General features: G+C 41.0%; 1 protein-coding gene across 1 annotated transcript in view; it reads right to left on the bottom strand.

The window, feature by feature from the left end:
* Window positions 1-8,137: 8,137 nt before the first annotated feature.
* The window catches only part of sec23a (Sec23 homolog A, coat complex II component), a 132,851-nt gene continuing 122,911 nt past the window's right edge, over window positions 8,138-18,077 (bottom strand). The window contains exons 11-17 of the mRNA XM_070877892.1: window positions 17,572-17,725; window positions 17,361-17,438; window positions 16,978-17,139; window positions 11,857-11,943; window positions 11,331-11,486; window positions 9,525-9,590; window positions 8,138-8,670 (exon numbers count right to left, since the gene is read on the bottom strand). Coding sequence (XP_070733993.1) covers window positions 8,581-8,670; window positions 9,525-9,590; window positions 11,331-11,486; window positions 11,857-11,943; window positions 16,978-17,139; window positions 17,361-17,438; window positions 17,572-17,725 — 793 coding nt within the window. The 3' untranslated portion in view covers window positions 8,138-8,580. The remainder of the gene's footprint in view (window positions 8,671-9,524; window positions 9,591-11,330; window positions 11,487-11,856; window positions 11,944-16,977; window positions 17,140-17,360; window positions 17,439-17,571; window positions 17,726-18,077) is intronic.

Here is an 18,077-nt window from a genome sequence, read left to right as displayed (position 1 = left end):
ATTCATCTCATCCCTAAGGTAATTCCTTTTATCCTTCAAACTACTAGCTGACTTCTAGAGTTATGGAGGCTACTGTTAACTCAAGTTATACATCACTTTGAAAGAACTGGCCTGTTGTTTCCTCCATTCATCATCGAACTCTATCCACCTTTTTGCTAATGTTTCCAAGCTGCATTAATCTACTTCCTTCAGGTTATGCCCTCAGTTCTCAAGTAAAATGGATGAATCTTTGCATCTTGATCTCCTCCATGTCCTTTGACAAGCAATGAAAATCTTGTTTCTTTTAATTCTTCAAAAATGGCTTGTTCAGGTTTCTGAAATCTAACAAACTCTCACCTTATCCTTTATCTGTAAACATTCTTGGCCTCACTCTGAAATGGAACTCCTATATCTCTATTTCTAAAGCTGCCTCCAAAAAACAGTTTCCTTTTTTGGGTTAAACATTCTCCCCTCAACAACTTTAACTTTCTAAGAAGTTGTTATCGGTGAAAAACCTGTATCCTGCTTCAAAATCTTTCTCTCCATCACAACCTTTCACTTTTTATCAATAATAGAGGTTTGCTTGTTTTTGTTCTTGAGTTGCAAATACTACACTTTCCTACAATTATTTCCTCCCATATCTTCAGTGTCAAATACAAATATTATTGTGTACTCTCTCAAGACCTCAAAATTTGAACTTCAGCTCCTTCAAAACTCGAACTCATCATCAGCTCCCTCAGGATTTTCCTTCCACATTCTCCATGCTTTTAAGACCAAATCTTAAATTCACCTAATTCCAATTTCCACATCATCTAATTTACTATTTTCAGTCTTGTTAATGTCCTATACCAAGGGCTTTGGCACTTCACCCAGGTTTCTTGACAGAGTGCCAATGGCTACATGGTGGGCAGTCTTCTTGTTCATTAAAGTTAATACATTGGTGCAAGAAGCCAGTATGGTCATATGGGTTCCAACAATGAGGCCTTGCGCTCTGGTCATGTGTTTACCATTGATAGTACCACAGAAAATTCACTAACAATTATATATTTAAATATGTGATCAATTCAGTAGTTATTGTGCAGCCTAGTGGTTATTTTCTCGTAGCTAGAGAGAAGTGAATCATATGACCAGCTACAATTGGAAGAGTCAAGTCTAGCTGAGCCACACCTGAGTGGAGGGGTGGGGAAATGGCAGGGGGGGGGGGGGAGAAAGGAGGGCAAAGTCTCAAGCTTCAGCACTTACAACAAACCAGATGCAATAGGGAGGAGCGGTGGTATGCAAGGTTGTGGTACGGCCCCTCCTTTTATGGCCCGAACCTGCAAAAGACCATCAGCGGCAGGTTGGGGCTATAAAAAGAGCGGCAAGTGGCAACCTCTGGACAGCGTGGCGGCATACCACTTCAAGGTACAGCGCAAGCTGGTACAGGAGGGCAATGGCAGTGAAGAGGGACTTCATCAAGGTCCAGGTTGGTGAATGGAGCGTGGGCAGGTACAGCAGGAGCGGCAAGAGATTGCAGAGGGATGAATTTGGGGCCAGAAGAGGTGAGGGCCCAGAGGTAGCACGGGCCAGCCCACACTGCGATATGTGTGCGCACTAGGCCCGTGCAGCAGAGCTGGTCTCCAGTCGTCTTGGATAACCCTTGCTACTGGACCAAGACCTAGCTCTGTCAAGCCCATGTGGTGGCTGGTGTGCAACGGCCACCACACGTAAATAAAATCCACACACAAGCATTTTCCACCCTTCAAGATGTAGTTTGGGATCTGGAATATTAGGTCCTTCATTGAAACACCTATGAACTCATCTATTTTTGGCATGGAAGCAAGTAATCCTCATTTCGAGGGACTGCCTATGATAATGATGGAAGATAACCATGTTGGAGTCTGCCACAAGTAGCAACTGCTTTATTATAACTTGCCTTGTATAGCCAAGGTGAATTTGAGAATCTCCACCAATGGTGCACTATATGTACGACCTACAGCATGCACTGCAGGAACTCACCAAAGTTACTTCGACAGGCCGAATTGTCCTGCAACCTCAACCACCAATTAGAGCAGCAATGTTGCAGGCTCACCATCGTCTCCAAGTCACACGCCATCCTGCCTTGGACAGATTTGGCCATTCTTTCACTGTCGCTGGGTTATAATCCTTCATTTCTCCACCTAACACCATTATGGGAGCACCATCAGTACAAGGACTGTAGTAGTTCAAGGAGAAGGCTCATCACCACTTTCACAGGGCAGCCACAGATAGGAAATAAATGCAGCCTTGTCAGCATCTCCCACATGTACAAATAAGTGAAAATTGACTTTTTTCCCCAAGTGAAGGATGCATGTACAAGTTCAAGAGGAGATCTTAGAGCAGGTCTTCCTGCTTGGCCTCCAGTGCACGATATCCAAAGGGCACTGCTCCTGTCCAGTCCCAGGTGATCCAGGATTTCCTGCCTTGGGCAATTTACAAAGCCCAAGTGCTCCGTAAGCACAGGTCCGCCCCGTGGGCAGGATGTAGCTCTAGAGGGACAGGAAAATGAGGATTAGCTGCAGGCCGGGTCTTGCAGATCAGCACCTTTTGGCTGCTAATGGAAATGGTCGTAGTTACAATTGGACATCCTTGGGCACTGGTTAAAGTAGTAAAAAAGGCTGATTGCAAAATCATAGGCCTGCCGCAGGCACCCCACAGACCTCCAAGTGACACATACAGCAAAATGCACAAAGGCCCACTCATATAATGTACACATTGCAACTCAACCAAACTTTAATAACTGCAAGAAGATGCATCCTCCTCCCTCACACACCCAGTGGTAGAGTGCAACCCTCTCCGCAACAAACGCATGTTTCAAATTCATTGGGATATATGCTAAATCATAATGAGTAATGTTTTGCACCTGCCTGAAATTGGAAACATAGCATGCAGTCTGGGCATATTCTTGAAGATTCAAAAGACAAACTGTCTCCTCAGCACAGTAACCCACCCTCTAGCCATGACAGCCATCAATCCCATCCAACATGACCACTAGTATGCTGGGCCCTCTCCCCATCCCAGGCCTAAATAACCCCCAGAACCCAAATCCAAATACCCATACTGCTCCCAGTGCAAGCACAGTTAGGTTAAGAAACTTAGATGTCTCCAAGTTTGCAGATGGCACTAAACTGGATGGTGGTGTGAGCTGTGAGGAGGACGCTAAGAAGCTGCAGAATTGACTTGGACAGGTGAATGGGCAAATGCAAGGCAGATGCAGTATAATGTGGATAAATGTGAGGTTATCCACTTTGGGGGCAAAAACACAAAGGCAGAATATTATCTGAATGACGGCAGATTAGGAAAAGGGGAGGTGCAATGAGATCTGGGTGTCATGGTACATCAGTCATTGAAAGTTGGCATGCAGGTACAGCAGGCAGTGAAGAAGGCAAATGGTATGTTGGCCTTCATAGCTAGGGGATTTGAGTATAGGAGCAGGGAGGTCTTACTGCAGTTGTACAGGGCCTTGGTGAGGCCTCACCTGGAACACTGTGTTCAGTTTTGGTCTCCTAATCTGAGGAAGGACATTCTTGCTATTGAGGGAGTGCAGCGAAGGTTCACCAGACTGATTCCCGGGATGGCAGGACTGACATAGGAGGAGAAACTGGATTGACTGGGCCTGTATTCACTGGAGTTTAGAAGGCGGAAGTTATAGCAGATGCATTCGTTATAATCTACCAAAATTCTCTGGACTCTGGGGAGGTAGAAACGGATCGGAAAGCAGCTAATGTAACGCCTCTGTTTAAAAAAGGGGGCAGACAAAAGGCAGGTAACTATAGGCCAGTTAGTTTAACATCTGTAGTGGGGAAAATGCTTGAAACTATTAAGGAAGAAATAGCGGGACATCTAGATAGGAATAGTGCAATCAAGCAGACACAGCATGGATTCATGAAGGGGAAATCATGTTTAACTAATTTACTGGAATTCTTTGAGGATATAACGAGCATGGTGGATAGAGGTGTACCGATGGATGTGGTGTATTTAGATTTCCAAAAGGCATTCGATAAGGTGCCACACAAAAGGTTATTGCAGAAGATAGAGGTACGCGGAGTCAGAGGAAATGTATTAGCATGGATAGAGAATTGGCTGGCGAACAGAAAGCAGAGAGTCGGGATAAATGGGTCCTTTTTGGGTTGGAAATCGATGGTTAGTGGTGTGCCACATGGATCGGTGCTGGGACCACAACTGTTTACAATATACATAGATGACCTGGAAGAGGGGACAGAGTGTAGTGTAACAAAATTTGCAGATGACACAAAGATTAGTGGGAAAGCGGGTTGTGTAGAGGACACAGAGAGGCTGCAAAGAGATTTAGATAGGTTAAGCGAATGGGCTAAGGTTTGGTAGATGGAATACAATGTCGGAAAGTGTGAAGTCATCCACTTTGGGAAAGAAAAACAGTAAAAGGGAATATTATTTGAATGGGGAGAAATTAGAACATGCTGAGGTGCAGAGGGACCTGGGGGTTCTTGTGCATGAATCCCAAACTAACTTTGCAGGTGAAGCAGGTAATCAGGAAGGCGAATGGAATGTTGGCCTTCATTGCGAGAGGGATGGAGTACAAAAGCAGGGAGGTCCTGCTGCAACTGTATAGGGTAGTGGTAAGGCCGCACCAGGAGTACTGCGTGCAGTTTTGGTCACCTTACTTAAGGAAGGATATACTGGCTTTGGAGGGGGTACAGAGATGATTCACTAGGCTGATTCCAGAGGTGAGGGGGTTACCTTATGATGATAGATTGAGTAGACTGGGTCTTTACTCGTTGGAGTTCAGAAGGATGAGGGGTGATCTTATAGAAACATTTAAAATAATGAAAGGGATAGACAAGATAGAGACGGAGAGGTTGTTTCCACTGGTCGGGGAGACTAGAACTAGGGGGCACAGCCTCAAAATACGGGGGAGCCAATTTAAAACAGAGTTGAGAAGGAATTTCTTCTCCCAGAGGGTTGTGAATCTGTGGAATTCTCTGCCCAAGGAAGCAGTTGAGGCTAGCTCATTGAATGTATTCAAGTCACAGATAGATAGATTTTTAACCAATAAGGGAATTAAGGGTTACGGGGAGCGGGCGGGTAAGTGGAGCTGAGTCCACGGCCAGATCAGCCATGATCTTATTGAATGGCGGAGCAGGCTCGAGGGGCTAGATGGCCTACTCCTGTTCCTAATTCTTATGTTCTTATGATGAGAGGGGATCTCATAGAAACATACAAAATTCTGACGGGACTGGACAGGTTAGATGCAGGAACAATGTTCCTGATTTTGGGGAAGTCCAGAACCAGGAGACACAGTCTAAGGATAAGGGGTAAGCCATTTAGGACTGAGATGAGGAGAAACTTCTTCACTCAGAGTTGATAACCTGTAGAATTCCCTATCGCAGAGTTATTGATGCCAGTTCATTGGATATATTCAAGAGGGAGCTAGATATGGTCCTTACGGCTAAAGGGATCAAGGGGTATGGAGAGAAAGCAGGAAAGGGGTACTGAGGTGAACGATCAGCCATGATCTTATTGAATGGTGGTGCAGGCTCGAAGGGCCAAATGGCCTTCTCCTGCACCTATTTTCTATGTTTTTCTGATGCATTCCTCTCGCAGGCTTCATAAAATATATGTGGGAATGTACTCTTAATTGTACGATATCTTCATAAGTGTGTGACTGCACACCTATATGTACAATCAAAATATGTGAAGATACGCTTAAATATATAATGACTTCATAAAATATGCATGTTAATGTACACTGTATGAGAGCTTCATGCAATATGAAGGTCCTTTTTTGAGAATCCAATAATAAAAACAAGTCATTTCATACAAATGTGTCTAAAGCACTTGGTATTAATATCACACAATTTCAACTTGTTATTCTTTAAAGTATCTTTGCTCCCAAACAACATTTTGAATATTAAATGTATGTTACTAGTACTTACCTATTGGTATTGGAGTTTAAAGAAACTATCTTTGTGGAAAATTATTACAATCTGATTATTTTACAACAGAATCAGTTTCCAAATTCTGGGCATATGGAAATGACACACGGTTGAAAGTTCAAAAGGTGTCCTGGAATTATGCTCATTTTACCTTTGGGGGCACCAGAGACTATCCAATACTTTGCCTCAGGATTCTAAATGGGTTGGTTAGCGTCAGCGATAAGCAGATAAAATTTAAGTACGTCGTATTCAGTAAACATTCATGCTAAATTAGAAGTTTTTTTTTTAAAAAAGAAAATTATTTACAAAATTTAGCTGGCACTAGACAGTAATTCAATCCCATCCACCCCAAGTAGGATGCAATTAATTATTTAGTCGCCATGCCCAAGATCAAGTCTGTTGTCATTGTGCATAATTAACACGAGTAGCATTCTACGTGCTTGAAGTTAACCTCACGTACGACAAAATGGATGACGTGGATAGCAAGGATAAAAAAAACTGCAAGCATTCCCTGTAGAGACCAAAATCTTCCAACCTTTTTGTACTAATTAAATGTTTCCTTGAGGTTTCAGTAACTACAATCGCCTTTTGAGATACAGAACAGAAAGCCTAAAAATAAAAAGCAAAATAGTCTTTAAAAATTGTGCCTGGCCTAATAATGTCTACTTTTCAAATATAGCTTCTGACTGAACAGCTTTGCCCAGCTAGACCAAATCAGAAATGTTGAAAAAAAGTTTTGTGAATGGATAAATAATTTAAAAATCTTCTATTAGATAAGATCACCAAGTATCTGTAAATATTAATGAACAAGTGCATTGTTTTTGAATCTATATAATTTAAAACAGGCCAGATTTAAAAAAATTGGAAGGAAAGAAGCCATCAAGAGTCAATAAAGGAAAATAGACAATGAAAACACATCATTGCAAAAATAGATGGACAAATTGGGATAGCGGATAATGTCAATAACAATAAACAACAACAATAACTTAAAATATCTGCTGTTTGATCTTCTTCAGGGAAACAAAGTGGACCCATAAATCCCTCACACTATAACTCAATCTTAGTGAATATCTGCAACGTTCTCTGCTCCCTCCACCATGTGGACATGGGTTGAGGGCAGAATCAAATAATGTGGGAGGGGAAGCTGTTTCCACCTCCACCTGACCCCCCACCCACCACCCCCCCCACCCCACACACACACACACACTTCAATTTTTTAACAAAATTATCCAAATTACAAATAAGAAGAAAATTATTAAATGTAAACTAGAGTTCTGGATCAGGGCACATATTGATTTTTTTTAAAATGGAGTCACTTAGAATCTAGCCTGCCAAAATAACCGTCTATCGAAGGTAATTCTGCATTTGACTAACATAAGCAAGTAAACCTCTACGTATGCCAAGCCTGAGTTTCTAGAAGCACCACACTTGCACACAAAAGCCCTAAACCATCAGCAGACTCCAGACACATTTGTAATATTTAACAGCTCCTTCGGTCTGATATATATATATATATATATACACATACACACATTTTTCTTCATTCCCTTATATGAAAAATGAATTAGTGACAGCAATGAGGTGCTGAAAAGGTGACGTGCATTACCACAACTGATGGTGAGGTATAGAACTATATAAAAATAAATGCGAATTCTGACACAAACATATAGATTATAGGATGATGAAATATTGTGTGTCACAGTTAAGTAAAATCACACTGTTTAAAAATGTTCATTAACAATTATATGCTGAGTTTTAAAACTAATATTAATACTGGTTTACAGCACTGAATATTTACACCCCAATAATATCCAACCTTGGTGTATTTTCAGATTGAACTTTTGAGTGTGAATGGGAGGAAATGGCCCTATGCATGCACAATGAAAAGCCGTGAGTCACAAAGGTACTATGTGGACAGGTGCAAGTTTCATTCAAATTATACAAATACATCTGTGCCATGATAAAAACGGGATAAAATTGAGCCCAATAGTGGCAAGTCCCACAAAATGTGTCACATACAAAGTCTACATAAGACAAAATAAAGTGGGTGAGCACATTTTAAATGATTGCGTTTTATTAGAATACTATGTATCTAATGCTATATGAAGTACTGTGAAGCTGTTTAAAATTGCAGCCAAAAAAAATGTGTGGAAATTAGAGGATTTGTATTTTATGACAAAAACCTACTCCAATCGTAAAGTCCAAATACTTCTTCACAGGTTGGGTCTCTCCACAAGATTCACAAATTTTATTTGATTGCTGGTAATAATGAATTCTACAGGACATAACACTATATTATCCATTAGGAAAAAGGAAACCGGAGCAAACGAGACACATCAAATAGCAATACTGATGTGGATATTTGTTCATCAAGGCAGAATTTGGAAACTCTAGATCAGTGTTTTTCACTGTAGTGTATATGGAAGCACTAATTGTAGAACATGCTTTTATACTAGATAGGACAAAAGCAATAATATATCATCTAACGAAGACAAGCGATTCATTAAGTCCTCCTTTGGTGTATTACCAACTCAGTGTAAATTTGTTCTGTCAAAAAGGCAAGTAATACATATGTAGATGCTTAATATAATCCACATTGAATAGGTTGCTAATGCTCTTCATCCTGCTCACTGCAGGGGCCACATATTACTTCACCACCATTCTACATTCAGGTGGCACTAGAGACTGCTAGCTTCTTCAGATGATCCATGAATACTTGCAGGCTGACATCATCTGTCAGAATTGGTGCTCCAGCCTCCTAAGGGTAAGATTCACATATGGAAGTTAATTGTACCGGCCACTTTGTCATGAGTTGCAATAATTAGCTCGCTTTCAGGGCATAAATCACTAAGGCGGCACTGTTCTTCAGAATTTGAATAGACGCAAGTAGCTTTATATAACCTACTTTGTTGAATTTTTGTGTACTCTATATAAATCATATGAAGCAAAAACGAAACAAACTTTTATCCTAACAGTTCATTGTTGAGTGGTTCCGTGCTTCTTACAAATTCAAGCCAGCAGCAGTTTTAGTTCATCATCATAAGCAGTCCCTTGGAATCGAGGAAAACTTGCTTCCACTCTTAGCATGAGTTCTTAGGTGGCTGTACGGTCCAATATGAGAACCACAGTCTCTGTCACAGGTGGGACAGATAGTCGTTGAGGGAAAGGATGGGCAGGGAGCCTGATTTGCCGTGCGCTCCTTCCGCTGCTGCGCGTGATTTTTGCATGCTCTCGGCCTGCGTTTGATTTCTGCATGTTCTCAGTGATGCAGAAATCAAGTTTTAGTTAATGATTAACTGATTAACATGGGGTTAGATATTGCATCCTCTGCTGTCAACTCATTGTGCTTCTCATGAACAAGTATTTGAGATACTACCTTCATCTGATCAATAAGTATTGACACCAAGCACAACAGTGGAGTCAAATATGAATCACTATTGAAAGTTCTAATTTTTACCATTTAAATACATAACAAAGTCTGTAGATCAGAGTAAGCAATGAGCAATGAGAATAAATCATTACATCGTACAAGATTTTATTTTTATTGGCCAAAAACAAATCAATCTATTATGTTTCAAACTAGAGTGTGCTTTAAAAAGCAGGTTGGCTTACCTGTCCCCATGCATACATGTTGTTGTGGGTCTGTGAAGGGTTTACTTTGGACAACAAGAAACGAGCCTGTTTATAAAATATATACATATATTAATGAAAGGAAAGAGACATGCATTTATATAAGCGCCTTTCACAACCTCAGGACATCCCAAAGCTTTTTTGAAGTGTAGTCACTGTTGTAATGTAGGAAATATGTTGAAAAAATAAAGGCCAATCGTACCAGAAAAAATTTAAAACACCTTGTGTTCGGCCTTTGAGGGGATAAAGTGGCTGAATTACTAGGACACTAATCTAAGCCAGTGCCTTTGGCTGAATGAAAACTGTCTAATGAAGCTACTGAGAAGATCCCCTCCCTCATGTCCTATTGATGTCACAATTTAAAATCAGTTCTTCTAATAATCCTGGTCCTTCACCCGTAGTAAGTAACCCACAACATAATTCTCCTTCACATTTGTCAGATATAGTTCTGGGGTATCCTAAAATAAAAATATCTTGGTGCCATTAAAATGAAGCAGTTTTTCAAATGTTATGTGGATGCATCCGAGCAAACAACTATCTGCGGTTATGTTTTGGAGACAAAAAGATGCCAGTGGAAATTTGTCAGTTTTAAAGATGCCCCTGTACTAATTTTATGTACATTTCAAGGTTAGATAGTAAGCTCGTAGTTTGTCCCAGGAATTAATTTGCCCTTTTTTAAAAAAAAAAGGCATTATCATGAGAAAATGTTTGGCAAAACTCATCCCACAATGGCACAGTCTAAACATCAAATCATCACTTATAAGTGAGGTCATTTTGACAAGAGATACACAACTTTCTTTTCTTCAAACAAAGAAAGGCTGGCTGAACACATTTGCACAAATGCAGATCCCCTTTAAATAATACAAATTATATTGTTGATGATAGGTGAGGGAGAAATCACTGGAAATACCATCTGGGGTTCAAAAAACATCCTACAGATAAAAATGTGTTCATTGGTAAAATTGTAAGATTTGATGACAGTAGTGTCAGAGCAAAAAGATCCGGTTGACTGCGTCCAATATCTCCAGCCTCAAGTATACTGAAATATTACAGCTGAATTGAAGGTTGGAGTCAACACATAACTAACAAGCTTCAATGTTAGCTGCAATGTGTCAAGAAGAATGGGAAGAGATGAATTTCCTAAGATATGCATAAGCAGAACAACCCAAAGGACAAAGAATTCATAATCTTCTGTATATGTATAGGTGCAACGTCCTTAATCTGGAACTCCGAAAACCGGAAATGTCCAAAAAACAGACATTTGCACATAGCTGATGGGGGTCGTCCGGAATCCGGAATTATTGTCCGAAAACACACATTTTTGAGGCAAACCAAAAATCCGGCACGGATTCAGTCGAGGATTCCGGATTTCAGACAAGAAAATCAAATCTGAAATCCGGAATCTTTGACTGAATCCGTGCCGGATTTTGGGTTTTGCCGGATTTTAGACCTCACCGCTCAAAACCCGGCACGGATTCAGTTGAGGATTCCGGATTTCAAACTATTGATTTTCTTGTCTGAAATCTGGAAAAACTCCAAAACCGGAACGGATTCAGTCCTGAGGATTCCGGATTTCGGACGTTGTATTTGCAATGTAGAATATCCAGCACAGTTACTGATTTACACCAGAGGCAACCGAATAAGGATTCCACAAAAATAGAACTCATTCTCCAGCAGCCTTACTCCACCCTCTAAATGCTTGCAAAGCAGAACATTAACACATGGAAACGTAAACTGCTATACATTGATATCAAACTTTAAAATAACACTGACGGAGGAGGTAATTACCTGGCTCCCTCCATGCTCTGTGTCAACATAGCGTGGCATTGGGAATCTGCTATGCAGAATCTCTTGGGCATCATCTATAGGTGCTTGGAGTAAATGTCGGAAATTTTCATACTCAGGCATGTCATGATAGCCAGCTTTGCGCCACTGAGCAATGGTCTGGGAAGAAAAGTTATCGGTTGTGTTACTATGTTCTGTTCTCATTTACTGCAATAAAAGGTCAATTAAACCATGTAACAGTTACATGAAATGAACAGTTATTAATCTCTAAGTAATTATAATGTGTTAAATTAAGGTAACTTTACTAGTTTCTGCACAATTCAAGTACCATGAGTATAATGAGTTTGATATCTTTCATTTCTTTAATATTTCTCCGAATGCCAAACGGAATAACTTCAAATTAATTAAATGTTACAGGTTTTCTTAGCAGGGATAATGGATTCTTGAATGGTTAATTTTAAATGAGATTATTCAAATGATGCCGAGTACTGACTGAAAGTGAAATATGTTTCAAGCAGTAAGTTCTTACCTCTCCATGGTAGATAAGTATCTGGAAGAATGTGTCCATCAGAAGAATTCGATCAGGGAGTATACTGCTGCTGTCTAGAAGGACAGGCTGCACAAAAGCAGTGCAAAATTAACACGATGTTGTTCTAAGTTACAGAAAACTTCACATACAAAAAGAAATTGGGCTACCTCCTCCCCTAGAAAAGTGAGCAACATCTGCTTTTTGACAGTACCCTGTAGTTGGTAGGGGTTATGCTCATAATTGCACAAGCCCATTGGCTCCCACTACCCAAAAGCCTCAAATGTAAAATTCTTATCCTTGTGTTTAGATCCAACCAGTGCCTCACTCCTCTTGATCGCCACAACGGCCTCCATCCCTTCAACCCCAACTCAAACTCCCTGTTCCTCTAACTCTCTGTTTCTATGGGGTACTGAGGGAATGATCAGCTATGATCTTATTGAATGGTGGTGCAGGCTCGAAGGGCCGAATGGCCTACTCCTGCTCCTACTCCTATTTTCTATGTTTCTATGTAACTCTGGCCTCTTACACATCCAACACCACAGGTAAACAAGGGATTAGCTGCCGAGATTCCACACTCTGCAATTATCTCTCTGAAGACCTCCGCCTCTCCATCTCCTCATACTCCTTTAAGACCCTCCTGAAAATCTATTTGACCAAGCTTTGGCTCAATCCTTCTAAGCTCTTCTTCTTTGGCTTGGTGTCAATTTTTTTGCTATGTGAAATATCTTTGGACTTTGTTTGTTAAAGGTGCCATATCAATGAAAGTTGTTGTCTGGAGGTACTAAGAAACGGGTTTAAAATCCGATAAACAGTAACATATTAGGGTTGGAGCTGATGTTTTATGGAGTACTTAGAAGTATGTAAGTAAGTCTTCTTCCTTGTCTATTGTAGTTTCTAATAACAGCATTCTTTATCAAGTTTGGCGAAAATCAGAAAATACTTTTTCAAGAATCATAATGCTTCTTAAAAACACGTATCTACTGATTCTTTCCCAAAAGCATATCTTAAAAATAAAAACAAGAGGTACCCGATTGTACAAGAGGAACTTTGTCTTCTGCTCCCCTCCCACTGACACTTTCCATACCAGCCATATTTTTTTTGAATTAAATTGCCAATATAGTGCTAATTTAGTGCTATAGTGCAGAACTATCCAGTTTTGTGCTGTGGACTCTTGGGCTGCATTTACACTATGGCTCTGAATTTCCTCAGGAGGCTTTTGGGGATAAACTAGGGTGGGTGCTGCATTCACGCAGCCCACTTTGAATACATCAGATGCCTGCCCACACCATTAAAAGGTCCAATTCGATTGCCTGTCTCTGAATACCCACTATGGGACCCGAGCACAGCATAACCATGCCAGCCCGAAGAAATTGCCTGTTCTATTTTGGACAGGACAGTTTCCATTCTGTAAGGAAACCTCGTCCCCATAAAATTTAAAAAGCATAGCAACACTGGATGCCAGAGACATACAGCCGTCCCTAGAGACTGTCGCTAAGGGCACAAATGCAGGAATGACGTTGTATGTCTGACTGCATTTGCATGTGCCCGTCCATGTGTGGGTGGCTCTCTTCTGCACCCACCCTAAATCAGCCAGAAATTAAGCAGGGACTTGGGGCAAATCGGATTGTATTCCAATTTCAGCACACTCCCACCCCAAATATAACACAATTAAGCCAAAAGAAGTAGAGGAAATTTGGTCCCCGACAAGTTTAACATCGGTGTGAAACAGCTTTGTATTAATCCTTAACTTGTTGAGTCCAAAGACTTCAGGGCAAAGCAGACTCTGGATTTTGGGAATCCAAAAGTCTTCTAACGGGTAGTAAGGGGAGGGGTGGGGCCAATTAGGGACCAAATTGGAGACCTACGCGTGGAGGCAAAGGGCATGGCTGATACACAAAATGAGTATTTGCATCTGTCTTCAGCAAGGAAGAAGATGCTGCCTAAGTTGATATGTGGCAAGTAATATTTGCGCCACACAAGTGCCAGGCAATGACTATCTCCAACAAGCGAGAGTCTAACCAGCTCCCCATGATATTTAGCGGCATTACCATTGCCAAATCCCACACCATCAACATCCTGGAGATCACCATTGACCAGAAACTTAACTGGACCAGCCACATAAATACTGTGGCCAGAAGAGCGGGTCAGAGGCTGGGTATTCTGTGGCGAGTGTCTCACCTCCTGACTCCCCAAAGCCTTTCCATCATCTACAAGGCACAAGTCAGGAGTGTGATGGAATACTCTCCCCACTTGCCTGGATGAGTGCAGCTCCAACAACACTCAAGAAGCTTGACACCATCCAGGACAAAGCAGCCCTCTTGATTGGCACCCCATCCACCACATTCAATATTCACTCCTTCCACCACCGGCGCTGCAATGTGTACGATCTATAAGATGCACTACAGCAACTCGCCATGGCTTCTTTAGCAGCACCTCCCAAACCCGCGATCACTACCACCTAGAAGGACAAGGGCAGCAGGTGCATGGGAACACCATCATCTGCAAGTTCCCCTCCAAGTTACACACCATCCAGACTTGGAAATATATCACCATTCCTTCATCGTCACTGGGTCAAAGTCCTGGAACTTGCTCCCTAACAGCACTGTGGGAGTACCTTCACCACGAGGGCCGCAGCAGTTCAAGATGGCAGCTCGCTCCACCTTCTCAAGGGCAATTAGTGATGGACAATAAATGCTCATCTTGCCAGCAACGCCCACATCCCTGAACAGATTTTTTTTAAAGTCATAGTGAAAGAGGAGGTAGTTGAGATACTGGATGGGATAAAAATTATTAAAGAGGTACTAGAAAGGCTGGCTGTACTTAAAGTAAATAAATCACCAGGACAAGATGAGATGCATCCTAGGATGCTGAGGGAAGTAAAGGTGTAAATTGTGGAGGTACTGGCCATAATCTTCCAACCGTCTTTAGATACTGGAGTGGTACCAGAGGACTTGAGATTTGCAAATGTTACACCCTTGTTTAAAAAAGGGTGCGAGGATAAACCCAGCAACTACAAGCCAGTCAGTTTAACCTTTGTAGTCAGGAAACTTTTAGAAATAATAATCAGGGACAAATGAAAAGTCACTTGGACAATTGTGGATTAATTAAGGAAAGCCAGCACAGATTTGTTAAAGGCAAATTGTGTTTAACTAACTTGATTTGAGTTTTTTGATGAAGTAACAGAGAGGGTTGATGAGGGCAATGCGGTTGATATGGTGTACATGGATTTCCAAAAAGCATTTGATAAACTGTCACATAATAGGCTTGCCAGCAAAGTTGTAGCCCATGGAATAAAAGGGACAATGGCAGCATGGATACAAAATTGGCTAAGTGACAGGAAACAGAGTAGTGGTGAACGGTTATTTTTCGGACTGGCGGAAAGTATACAGTGGTGTTCTTCAGGGGTCGGTACTAGGACCATTGCTTTTCTTGAGATATAGTAATGATTTGGACAGGGCACTACAGATACAATGTCCGAAATCTGGAATCCTCGGGACAGAGTCCATTCCAGTTTTTGGGTTTTTCCGGATTTCAGACAAGAAAAATCAATAGTCTGAAATCCAGAATCCTCGACCGAATCCGTGCTAAGTTTTCAGTGGTGAGGTCCAAAATCCGGCAAAATCCAAAATCCGGCACAGATTCAGTCGAGGATTCCGGGTTTCAGACTTAATTTTCTTGTCTGGGGGTATATGTGCACAAATCGTTGAAGGTGGCAGGGCAGTTTAAGAAAGCGGTTAAAAAGCATACTTGATCCTGGCTTCATAAATAGAGGCATAGAGTACAAAAGCAGGGACGTTATGATGAACCTTTATAAAATATTGGTTCGGCCTCAACTGGAGTAGTGTGTTCAATTGTGGGCACCGCGCTTTAGGAAGGATGTAAAGGCCTTAGAGAGGGTGCAGAAAAGATTTACAAGAATGGTTCCAGGGATGAGGGACTTCAGTCACGTGGATAGACAAGAGAAGCTGGAGTTGTTTTTCTTAGAACAGAGAAGTTTGAGAGGAGATTTGATAGAGGTGTTTAAAATCATGAGGGGTCTAGACAGAGTAGATAGAAAGAAACTATTCCCAATAGAAGAATGGTTGGGAACCAGTGGACACAAATTTAAGTTGATTGATCGAAGAACCAAAGGCAACATGAGGAAAACCTTTTTACGCAGTGAGTGGTTAGGATCTGGAATGCACTGCCTGAGAGGGTGGTGGAGGCAGATTCAATCGTGGCTTTCAAAAGGGAATTGGATAAGTATCTGAAGGAAAAAAAAAATGCAGGGCCATGGGGAAAGGGCCAGGGAGTGGGACTAGCTGAAGTGCTCTTGCAGAGAGCCGGCACAGGCTCAACAGGCGGAATGGCTTCCTTCTGTGCTGTAACCATTCTACAATTCTATGCTTTTATCCGGTGTCCAACTGGATCCACACTTAAACTGCATTTACTCTCGGACTCTCGCCTCAGAGCCAAGTAAAAGCTGATTTGGATAGAAACAACAGTTATTCTGTAAAGCAACCTTGCACAGCTCAAATTAAGTTGAAAGTGTCCAAGTGCATGTCACATAGGATCCTCACAGCTTGTACAGAGGAAAGATTGTTAATGATCAGTTTGGTTAACCAGCACCTCATAGGGAACATAGGAACAGGATAGGCTATTCAGCCCTTCGAGCCTGTTCCGCCATTCAATTGGATCATGGCTGATCTGTAGCTTGACTCTATCTACCTGCCTTGGTTCTGTTATGTATGTAAACCTGTAAATACCATGTCTAACCACCAGAGGGCTTATCCTCTGGAGTCCCAAGGGATCCCACAATCCCTTGGGAGCACCTGTATATAAGGAGGCCTCACAGGCTGGAGAGGCACTCAGATCTGTAATAAAGGACTACAGTCACACTTACTTTGAGCTTGCAGTATCTGGTCTGACTCCTTATCCAAGACATAACAGGTTCCATAACCCTTAATACCCTTGCCTAACAAAAGTAAGAATGCCCCAAATTGAACGCAGATGAGAACTATGTAAAAATTGCTAAATTCTCTCATTACACTTAAAATGTACACTCAGTTATAATAGCTGCTCTGCATTTATTCAATATGACATTCAACAGATGAATAAAACATCTGGAAGCACACTTCTCACCTCTGGAGGACCATTGAAAGAATAGGCGTAAAGGATGGGTTGAATCATGATGAGAGACTGTGTAAGATCCTGGCGCATGAAATGGTGACGGTAATAAGAACTCTCATCGGGGCTGTTATTAAAAACTTGCAAGAATGGAGATCGTCTCAGATGAAACATAAACTAAAACGGAAACAAAAAATTTCTGCACATTTATATAGTAAACATAGGTTTTTGTTAGCTCAAGTTTGTTTTAAAAGATTGCAATGAAAGAATATAGCTTTAAGCTCTCGAGTGCACACTATTTATATATCCAAATAAACATAACGTACAGTTGAAAGGTGATTAATGAACTAAAATCTATGAGAAAATAGTTACATGGAAATAAAGTTCTCACTTCATACCTGTGGGTACAAGGAAAATGTTTCAGAGAATTTGAAAGAAGCTGGATCATCTTTATGATAATCTCCAAATTTCTGACACTGAAAAAGGGAAAAAGATTGAATTTATTGCATATTATTTTTTAAAAATCAGAATATCTTTGATTAAAGTAGGCATTTAAATTTCTTCCCTCTTCTCCCACTCCTCCACGCCACTTCAGAAAATGTATCGTACCAGTCGTATAAGTTGTCTGTCTAGCCATCTGAGAACATCAGGCCCCTCCTCAGTCTCTGCTCTGTAAACTGCCAGTCTTGCCATGAGAACAGCGGCAGCTTCCTGGTCGAAGGATGCAGCAATGTTCTGGATCTGTGTCTGTGCATCTGCCCAGCTTTATAAAAGGGGAAAAATACAAATACAATTTCTATCAACCATGATCATTAAAATCCATGAAAAAAAGTAAGAGTATTCACACAAATGTAAATTAGAAATTAAATGCAGTCGATAATTAGCTTTATGCCTTAGGTTTCAGTTTAAATATTTATAAAAGATATTGTATACATAGCAAAAAAACAATCGTTAAACAAGCTAGAAATATTTTAATGCATTTATTTATATATAAATATAAATAAATATGCTTTCTTGGACAAGACAACTGAGTCAAACTTCAGAACAAAATTGTGAGAGCTAAAAAAATTAATGGTTCCCATCAGAAACTATTTTTTGCAGGACCATGCTCTTCT

Source organism: Pristiophorus japonicus, chromosome 4 (genome assembly GCF_044704955.1).
Source record: "Pristiophorus japonicus isolate sPriJap1 chromosome 4, sPriJap1.hap1, whole genome shotgun sequence".
NCBI lineage: Eukaryota > Metazoa > Chordata > Chondrichthyes > Pristiophoridae > Pristiophorus > Pristiophorus japonicus.
The sequence above is the reverse complement of the archived record's forward strand: the minus strand, read 5'-3'. Positions and strand labels throughout refer to the sequence as shown.